Source organism: Drosophila montana, unplaced genomic scaffold, assembly GCF_035044405.1.
Source record: "Drosophila montana isolate Dmon_TW-CO22-7 unplaced genomic scaffold, ASM3504440v1 contig_2438_1, whole genome shotgun sequence".
In the NCBI taxonomy this organism is placed as follows: Eukaryota; Metazoa; Arthropoda; class Insecta; order Diptera; family Drosophilidae; genus Drosophila; species Drosophila montana.
The window spans coordinates 720,314-731,202 of record NW_026997315.1 but is presented as its reverse complement, the minus strand read 5'-3'; the positions used below and the strand labels follow the sequence as shown (position 1 = coordinate 731,202).

Below are 10,889 nucleotides of genomic sequence, written 5' to 3'. Positions count from 1 at the left end.
ACTATTAAAAGAAAATACAAAACTATGTACAATTTTCGTTTTCCCTATATACATTTTGCTCTCTATCTCTTGCTCTCGATGTATTATACATGTTTTTTTTTTGTTCTGAATAACTTATATATATACAATTTACATACATGTTATGTATACATGATGTTTGTTTATAAAATAAAATTGATGACAACAGAACTATGTTTTTAATCTTAGATCTCGTGTGATTTTTCTTTATTATGTTTTTCTATGTAATCTTTACGTTATATAATTTATGTACTGACAATTATACAAATTTCTTAAATGTAGTTTATAGATTTTATGTGTTTTTCTTGTATAGTAATAGGAATATACCTAAAAGAAAAGAAAAAAAAGAAAAATTCAAAAAATTTGCCACAGACTTGCGCACTTTATGTCTTAGCCACATATTTTTAACGCTCTTGGCGCTCGAAGTTGATAGATTCGAACTTTTATTATTATTATTATTACCTATACTTATACTACATACATATATATACTTATAATCTCTGTAATATTTTGTTTTAAATTACGTTACATCGAAACAAATATATATATATATATATATCTCTAATGTTTAATGACAATTTAATGTTTGCCACTAATATTAATTTAATTGTCGATAGTTCTTTGATTAATGTTTATTTTTGAAATACCGTGTGTGTTTGATTTAAAATATAGTTTGAACCTTACGAAACAGAAATAAAACTACTTTATTGTGTGTTGGTATTTATTTTGGTATTCACTTATCTTGTTCTTTCTGTTGTACCGCTTTCCACACATATTACTTATTGATCTACTATATATCTTTTCAAATTCTAAGCAGAACACACGCCCCTTTTTCTTAAAAAACTTCACCCAATCAACACATGCGCCACATGCCACTCGCCACTTGCCACATGCCATATGTAACGCATTTTCACATGCCGCGCTTCTCGGCAGAGCAGCACTTTTCCAGCTTCCTCCTAAGTTTGTGTTCACTTCGCGCCTTTCTAAGCTTCGTTTTGCCTATGCCTTAATCTAAAAAACTGAATACCTTTTAATACCTATATCTCCCATATAAACAAAACACGTTCTGTCTGCCTTGACTGTCTGTGTAATGCTTCAAATCTTTTTGCTTATTTCATTGCCCAACCAAAAAAAATATATATATATATATAAAATAAAAAAAAAAACTAGATTTAGTGACTTTCTCTATGTTTAGCTCCTAGATTAATGGCAAGCAAAACTGAATACGCTAACCAAATAATATTTCGTTAATCGGTAGAAACTAGCTGTAAAATCTGAAAACAATACACATACATACCTTTATATATACCATATATATATACAACTATATAACTATTATTGCTTGACTTGTGGCAGGCTTACTACTTACTTTTATAACTATATATACATGATAAGAAAGTTGCTTACATAACATGCAGCAAATGCGAAAACTATGGAAACTGACAAGCAAAAAAAAATAATAATACTACCAACTATCGATATATGTCTTGCTAAAAGTACGTTACATAATAATAGTCTATGTATGTCCAGTTCTCTAGCTGTCGTATGTTTTTCGTTAACATTGTAGAATTGTTGCTCTTTAGCAATTTGGTCAAAACAACAAAATACTAAAATCTTAGAGATCTCTGTGCAAAACATGTTTAGCGCTAATCGTTAAGAAGATGATTGTAATAAAAATAATTACAATAGAAATACAAGTTTATTAAAACTCAACCACTGCATGTTATAAACGCGCAAAGCGGTCTGCAAGAGAAATAGATACTCGAACATTCCAAATACTTATTAGAAAAAACAATGATTATTATTTTCACAAGTGAAATATTGTTTTCTGCTTTCTCTTAAATTCATTACCTGACATTTACAATGCACAATTAAAAAAAAAACATAATTTATTTTCCAATCTGCTTAAACCAATATCTGAAGAGAGCACGGCACACCACACAAATCTTAACATAAGCATCGAGCTAACAGTGAGTTAACAGTGCAACAAACAATAAGATCACAACGAAATTATATGCGCAATATATTGAATATTAATCGTAGGCTGTTTTCAAACCAGCCCATTGTCCATTGAACTACAAATTTTGTATACGCAGTTTTAGAGCCCTTGTAGCTCCGTACAGTCTTTACAACCTTAGATTTTGCGCCCAGCCTAAACATAGTTCAATAGTGTAGCAAGCCATTAAAATACAGTACCGTCCAAAATAAGATGAACATGTAGCATAGATGCGTACGGCCATAATTGATAATAGAGTTTAAACTTATATTTTGTAGATGAGAGTTAATAACCAGCACAGTTTTTTGTAAAGAACACCACATACTAGAATGACACATACTGCGCAACAAACAAACACACTGGGAAAAATCTTTTACATCAAAGAAACATTTTGAAACTAATGTATGGCTATAAAGCGCATCCCAAAACGATGCCACTTTCATTTTGCATTTCTCTTTTATTTTACTTAACAAAACCTAGCGCTACCAATATCTCGAGTATATTTGATAAAAAAAACATAACAAAAATGAACAAACAACAAACGTCAGTGTATCTAAGTTAACTAATGCATGTATGTTGAGCAAAGAGAAATCTAAGTTGGTAACATTTGAAAGAGAAAAAAAAAACAACAAAATTGTTTTATAATAAAATAAAATAAAAATCTTTATACCTATATATATATATACATATATATATATATATATATAATTTATACACAACTTATACACAAAGCAACCAATACAAGCAAACACTTTAATGAATATGTTCTGTGTTCTATACAAAAAAAAAAAAAAAAAAAAACACAAATTAGTCTTATTAACTATGCGTTAAAAAAACATAAAAACTATTACAAAACAAAAATGCAAAAATTAACAAAAATATATTGAAAATTATATAAACGTTTTATTGTAAAAACCGTAAAAACTTGTTGCTTCTTTTACTTAACTCGTAACCTTGGAAAGTGCTCAATGGCAAATTTAACACTAATATTCTGCGTACATTTTCTCTTTCTCTCTCTCTCTCTCACACCAACACACACACACACATATACACTACTACTACCAAAAGTTTTTGCTGTGCATTGTCCTATATTCTATTAAAATATTTTAATATATTTTGCTATTTACTGTGAGATTATATAGATATTATTACCGATTGATCAGTTAGCTCTTAAGTTACCCAAATTGATTTGAACCTCTTTTTATTTTGCTGCTCATTTGGAAAGCTTACTAAAAACATTTCAAAATAATTTCCATATGCTTCTTTTCAATTCACTGGTATATGTTATTCGTATATCAATGTGCTCTCTGCTCGACTCCAACTTTCTTATCGATATATACAAACACTCACACACACACAAGTGTTCTCCATAACCCAAATAGTACTCGTAGTACTCGTTTTCAACACATGGCTTGCTCGAGCTCGAACTCAAAAAGAATTGGTTTATGTGTATGGAACCATAATATACAAATATTATATTATAACAATATATGTTATATATATACGTGCATATATATCTCTAGACTTAAGCGCTTTTGTAATGTTTCAAAGAAATGCTTTAAACAAATTTTTTTTATTTTCGCTAACATTTTGCTCTCTTTCACTCTTCGTCTTAATTCTAACTAACATTTTGCCTCTTTCTCTCTATACACTCTAGTATAACACCTTCCCACCATCTAAAAGTCTTTTGCATGTTTTCCAACTGAATAATATAAATGAAAAACTGACTCTACAAAAGTCTTACAGAAGAAAATCCATATGAGTCTGAATAATACTTATTATAATGAGAAGTTGCAATTTGTAGCCTTTCTTTGAACGCATTACAAAAGTTTCCATCGAGTTTCCAAACACACACACATAACACAAAACAATGCAGTAATCTTTTCAATGCCCCATTCTATTGTGTATCTCTTTCACTCTCCATCTCTCTTACTCTCTCTCTCTCTCTCTCTCTCTCTCTCTCTCTGTGTCTGCCTATCTCTTTATCTCTCTATCTCTGCCTTTCCCTCTGTTTTGCTGTTATAATTGGCGACTTGTACACGTAACACTCGTACAGGCTGTTTTTATATCCCCTTACATAGTGGGAAGTACGTTTCTCTTCTACATGTTACGTATCTTATGTTTGTTGAATTCGTTTTTCTGTTCTCTTATCATTTCGTATTTTCCTTTTGGAGCGTATCGTATTGTAATTTTTCAGCATGTGCTCAATGAAACAAGAACTTTCGTAGCAAGTACAAAATCAAAAATAAAAAAAAATAATAATGAAAAACTAAGAAATATTAAAGAGAATCCAAAAAACCCTACGCCAACATTTGAAGTTGCAAGTCCTGTGTTGCAAGTGGCTGTCACTTTCTTGCTAACTGTGATTGAAATTGCGAAGTACCCGCTAAATACATTACGTTTATTTACTATACTCGTATTTGGCTTCTCAGGCATGTGGTATGATGGTAAATGAGCTACAATACTCGTATAAGCTAAAACGCACTTCTAAGGTAAGCTGGTGCACTGCCCAATGAGCTTTTGTTTTACTCGTACGTATGTATATTATTATTCAAACATATTTAAATTTTAGTAACTATGTTAACTAGCCGCTAAGTATAGATACATCGTTTTTTCGATTGTAGCGTTATTTTTAGTTCATTTTGCTAAATTGCTAAAGAAATCAGAGAGATATCTGCAATAAAGAACGCTAAACAGCTTTTTCTTTAAAGCTTTAAGAACTGTTTTACATAAATGTAACATTTTTGCATTCATGCAAAAATGTATTAAAATTTAACATTAATGATTCCCCGCATTTGATATCAGTTTATCCAAATAACAAATACTTGTGCTACTTGAACGTTTAAATATTTTAAAACCTTAATTATCTGTACATTCATGTCAAACTGTTAACGTCACAATAACATAAATGCTTAAATTTCAAAGTCAAGTTTATTTCAATTTTAAAAATTGTTAATAGTAAACTATTTACTATTCTAATATTTAGTGTCTAACAAAATAATATATTTTTTGATTGTTTTATCACAATAATATTACGACAACTGTTAATTACATAAAAAAAAAAAAGTAAAACATATGCATTTACTCTCTGCTCTCTTTAGCTGTTATCTATGATAAAATTATGTGGTACACCTGTTGCAAGCAATGTTATTAACATGACTCCTTTTCTTTTTACATGGATTACACAAGTATTATGTATGACCGTATGCTGATCACAATGAAACAACATATGTTAACCACAAAACAAATACATGCAACAACAACAACAACAACACTCAGAGCTATTTAGCTGTCATATCCAAATGTAGCTAATGAAAATTCAATGCTTGCAGGCACCGTTAAACGTTAAGAGCTTTAAGAACTAAATTATACAGATACACATGCATACACACCCCCACACATACACACAACTGAGCTGCACATCAGATGCATTTTAACCGTTGCTTCAATTCTGACTTGTTCTGGATGTTAAGTAAACGAAAATTGTAGCCTACTTTTCTGCTCACACACACACACACTCGCTCGCACACACAAGCCAGTCAGCGTGGTAATATAACTATACTTAGCTATATATGATATATAAATATATATATCTCTACTTATATTTCATCGACTTTTGCAGGCTTGTTTGTATGTACTTAATGTAGTAAGTATTCGCATTTAAGTTTTTTTTTTCTCATTCATTTATTTACTTTTTTTTTGTGTGCGTGTCTTGTCTGATATTTGCCTAGAGCGCTTGCTGAACTAACAGCCTATGTTTAGATATAATAATATAAAATATAACTATATATGTATTTAAATTGACTGTTTGTTTTTTAATTACAGCTGCTGCGCCAGTAACAAATTTAAAATGCGCTTCAAAATACAATTTTTGCTGCCGTGTGCTGTATTTATAATTTTTATTTACATATTTTTTTACCCCCTGCATACATAATTTTTTGATACCAAATTTTTTCTTATTTCAGTTGCTGCTCTTTTTGCTTTCATGGCTTTTGCGCGTGCTTTTCGTTCAATTTATTATATAAAAAATACCTTGCAGTTTATTATTACACTTTATTTTACAGCTTCTGCTAACAGTTAACATGGCTTTTACATAGACGCGCCCAACATGTATGCAACACTTTTACTAATTTCGCTTACAGCTTACAGGCTCCTATCAATAGACACCTGAATATTATGCTTAAATAGTTAAATAGTCCTTAAACTAATTTATTCTAGCTTTAAGTGCGTTTTGCCATTTGCATATGCCATGCAACAAAATTCTGGTTCAGCAAAAACTTGTGGCGCAAGCAACAAGTTACTGCAACAAGAACTGTAATGAGTAGAACATAAAAAACTGAAGCTTAATTGCAGGACACAAATGGGCGAACAGGAAAGGCGTGTCATTAATTTACATTTATTAACACGAGTTTTTGTGTGGTTCAGAGTCTCTTTTTTTTGTGTTTTTGTATTTTGGTTTGGGCGTCTGTTAAATTTGCATAAAATGTAATTCAAACGTAATTATGGCGCAGTTGCGAGTTCAATTGAAGGTTAGCTGAAGGGAAGCGTAAAAGAAAGGTTTCGAAGAAACAACAGCTTAGTTTTCAGTTTATTAAGCAGATCAAAGTTTTAAGAGTTATAAACTTTGCAGATAAATTAACCAATGTTAATAATAACTAGGACTTTCAATAAAATTTTAACAATGTAGAGATGTAAAAGATACACTTGCAAGAATAATTCACTCATTTTCCGACGAACTTTTGTTGCATCGCAAATGCAGCTTAAGCTTAATTCAAGCCTCTGCCATTTAATGTTTAAAGCAAACTAATTAAAATTTTATTTATCACCAACCCTCAATTTACATACAAATGTACTCATCTTGTTTCTACTAATTTCATATTTTTTCCATTTACATGCTAACACATATGCGTTCAAATAATAAACAAATAAAAAAATACTCTTCAATTTGCATGCAATAAAATTTTATATTTTCAACGAATGAAAAATACCAAAAAAACAACTCGCACGGATTGGGATTTAAATGGCAAAATGCAACCAAATAATGATACCAAATGTACACACACAAACACACACTTGCCAAACGCTGCATGGATACCAACTTTGATCAAACCGCAAAATCAAACCACAACAACAAACAATAAAACTATGCAACAATTTCGTTCACACATTTTTATCTATTCTTCTACCACTCACCTCACACATATATTTTATATTTAAATATATAATTTAACACCTTTCGACCAAAATGCAAATTGCATGTTTTGCCGGCTTGTGATTATCGATAATTATAGCAAACACTAAAATGCCACCTCTAAATGCTTCCTGTGTTATCTACACCGATGCCAGCGGTCAGGTACAGTCTCTGCACTTGGTGAATGCTTGCGAGGCTAACAGACTAACAGTCTGTTAGCAGCATGCTAAGCAGCTGTTAATACAAGATCTTTTGCATGTTAGCGTACACTGCGCTTACATTTTACTAATTTACATTTACAATTTTTATTTAGTTCTAAGTTCTGTTTCAAAAGGCAACAAAAACAAACACCCAATACCATTCAAGACAAGATTAGTGATAAATTGTATTTTATGTTTACAATCATATAGAAATAAAACGCAATTAGAGCAGCAAGTATATAATTATCTAGTCTCAAGTGTCAAATATCATTCTAAAATGATGATAACTGTTTTTCATATCAAATAAGAACATTTTAAACTATTATTCGGCTAGCCGAAATTCAAATACCCTTCGCTGAGAATACCCCAAACAATATAATAGTCCGATCATAGAGTGTAAAGTCGCTTTAAAAAGACCTCAAGCGAAAGGGTTTTACATTGAAAACCAATTATTTATAAAAACTAAGCAATTATTATATATTTATATATAAAGACGTAGTTCTGTAAAAATAAAGAAACATTTCCGCGCCTGCTGAACAAACAACGTGTCAAAGCTGTAGTACCCGGTATGCGGGAAGGGTATGCAGATACAGTGGCACACATTTCAACACTCCCAGCGTGAATTGGGTTAATCAAATTAAATGCGCTGCCGCGCCCCTAGTGACAACGACGACAGCGCCAGACCATAACGACTACAACAACGAGAACAACAACGACAGCAGTAAGAGCAAGAGCAACAACTATGATTACAACAACAACGACAAGGATGAACAAGTGTCGACGGCCATTTTGAAGGCGTTGCCAACATTGTCAGCGATGATGTCAGCGCCCTGACATGGACACACCTTTGAGTGTCAGAGCTGTTAGCAGCTGTTTGCACAATTGTCTGACCCAATACGCACACAGGGGCACGCCCACACACACACACATACGCTCACACTCACTCACACATACCACCTGGCGGGAATATTTGCCAAAGACAGCAGCAGCATTAAGCTGAGAAAAAGAAAAAAAAAAAACAAAAAACTACAAATATAAAAACAAATAAAACTGAATAATTGTACCTTATAGACTCCCAACTACTATCCAGCTAATCCGTAATCAATGTTCTCTCTATTTGATACCAAACACAGCCCAGCCGGAACGGGGCGTATTATACACTCAGTGTCCTATGCTAATGAACGGCACATTTTACATAATTAGGTAAAGAGCGGCGAGCAATTTAAATTTTATTTACATTGAATACGTTTACGATACTTCCCCTGCCCCCACTCTCCACACTCTTTTTCTATATAACTCTCTCGCTCACTCTTATATTGTGTGCCTGTCGCATTCCACCCGAAATCTGTGTGCCTAGCAACACTTTTGATATACTTACTCAAATACTCATAAAATAGAATCGCATATCTGGCAAAGAGCTTTGAGCTTCGCGCGCGTTAAAGGCGATCGCTGTATTTAAGCTTAAAAGCTTTTCACTTTTAGTTAGCTTTAGCAGCTTTTGCGCGCTACTCAAGGCCAAATTTATGATTTGGTTACGTTATGATTTTCTGTTTCTTATTGTGTTATCCTTACAAATTTTTTGACTGTTTCTTCGAAAACATAAAAAAACACAGGCGTCATTTTTTATGGTATACAAATTAACATTGCGTATGTATTACGTTCTCTCTCTCTCTTTCTCTTTCTCTTTTTTCTTATATTTCTAGTGCCGCCTATTAGGATATGTAACTGTTACTGCATAATTCAGCCCACTAGAACTTAAGCAATCAATCAAAATGACAAAATCTTTTCTTGTACTATACATATATACATATATATCTATATATATCTATATATCTCGTAACTAAGGCGCGTGCGTTCAAAACCTTATCAAAATGTGAGTGTTACAGACCAAAAGCTCTTTCTCGCTCTCCCACTCTGTCTCTCTGTCTATCTCTATGCTGTGCTTGAAAGCTTCTTGGCTTCTCCATATACCGTTGGCTCTTTCAAAAGCTAAGTTTTAGTTGTCCAATACTTGCTGCTTTAAAGGCGTTTTATTTCCACATTGATTTCTAGATTTCCCTAAGTTCGACTTAAAGCTTTTGTGGCAAACTTTATTTTTAAGCTTAGCATTTAAGTTTTTCAAATCAAGAACAAACAAATTTATGTTTAAAAAAATTTTTTTTTCTTTTTGATTATCATAAAGTTAATGACACCGAACTTCACGCTCCAAACACCGAAAACTTTAGAACACATACTTTATAGATGCGACCCATTTTCCAGGATTCATTCGCAAAACATATTATTAAGAGAATTTTAAATTCATTTGCGCCGCCATATTATAATTTATTCTCCTATTGCCTATTTTAAGATTATTTAAGTCAAAAACTAGTCTAACATACGATTAATGTATTTATCATGAAATGAAAAACCCTGTTAACTATTTTATTAAACAGCAACTAACATTGAAAAACCGAAAGAAACAAAAAAAGAAAATGTACACCAAGCGTAATAAATCTAACAACCATTAACAATTTTAGTGTATCATATGATTATTATAAGAATATAACTAATTTGTGCTCTTTTTCTTTTCTTTTTCTGCTCTTCTCTTTTTTTCAAACGAAACCCCGAAAAATACCCAAAATAATATCAAAAACACTCTGAAACAACAACAAACAAAAATTTAATTATTATTTTGTCAATTGGTTTTTTTACTACATTTGCATCCTGCCATACCCAAAAAAATCAATTAAAAAAAAAACAACCAATATATAAATTCTCATATTGTTTATGCAAATAAACAAAAATCTATATAGTTACTGGACACCCTCCCGGTGTGCCAAGATTTTAATAGATCTATGTGCAGTCGGTTAAATTGTAGATTCGTTCATTTAACTGAAGGTAAGTGCATGTGCTTAAGTTCTTTAGTTTTTAGTTGTGGCATTTAGTTTTAGTTCTAGTATTTAGTTTTGTTGCTTTAAATGCTTTTCCTCTAGCGATTGTTTCAAGAAAATTCCATTTTATATTTTGTAGTTGAGAGAATATACCAAATTATTTTGTATTTCAATTTAAATTTTGCTCAATTGGCAACATTTTAATTTGATCTTCCCTTGATCTTGGTTCTTGTTTTGTTTTTTTTTTAGGTTCTATCAAATTCCAAGAAATTACACACACAAAATACACGCAAATAAGATTGTAATACCTTTTACAAATTGAATTGGATTTATTTCGTTTTTAGATAACTATTTCTAGCCGAAGTTGTAGGATTCAAGTTCAAGATCAAACTCAACTCTAGTCCGTTTTCATTTGCACCAAACCCAATGAATATTCGCTTCATATTCAATAAACTTCACTTTTACCTCCAGTTTGAAGAGTAACCAAAACTTCGGTTACACTTAGAAAGCTGCTTTCAAGATCACTTTTGCTCGCGGGCATTAAAAAAAAAAATAAAATAAAAAAAAAATAAACAATTATTTTTATAATTGCTTTCACTGTTTATCTAATAACT

The 10,889-nt window shown here is 31.5% G+C and overlaps 1 protein-coding gene across 18 annotated transcripts in view; it reads left to right on the top strand.

The window, feature by feature from the left end:
- The window catches only part of mbl (muscleblind), a 228,494-nt gene that overhangs the window by 212,080 nt on the left and 5,525 nt on the right, over window positions 1-10,889 (top strand). For 6 of the 18 annotated variants that reach the window (XM_064682198.1, XM_064682193.1, XM_064682191.1 and 3 more), the window contains 2 exons: window positions 7,306-7,367; window positions 10,198-10,282. The exons of 3 other annotated variants lie outside the window; for them this stretch is intronic. In XM_064682198.1, the coding sequence (XP_064538268.1) occupies window positions 7,306-7,367; window positions 10,198-10,282 (147 nt within the window). Of the gene's footprint in view, window positions 1-5,203; window positions 5,605-5,839; window positions 5,937-7,305; window positions 7,368-8,538; window positions 8,609-9,108; window positions 9,270-10,197; window positions 10,283-10,889 lie in introns of those variants that run through there. 9 more of the 18 variants (XR_010436230.1, XR_010436229.1, XR_010436232.1 and 6 more) reach the window with 6 other exon arrangements.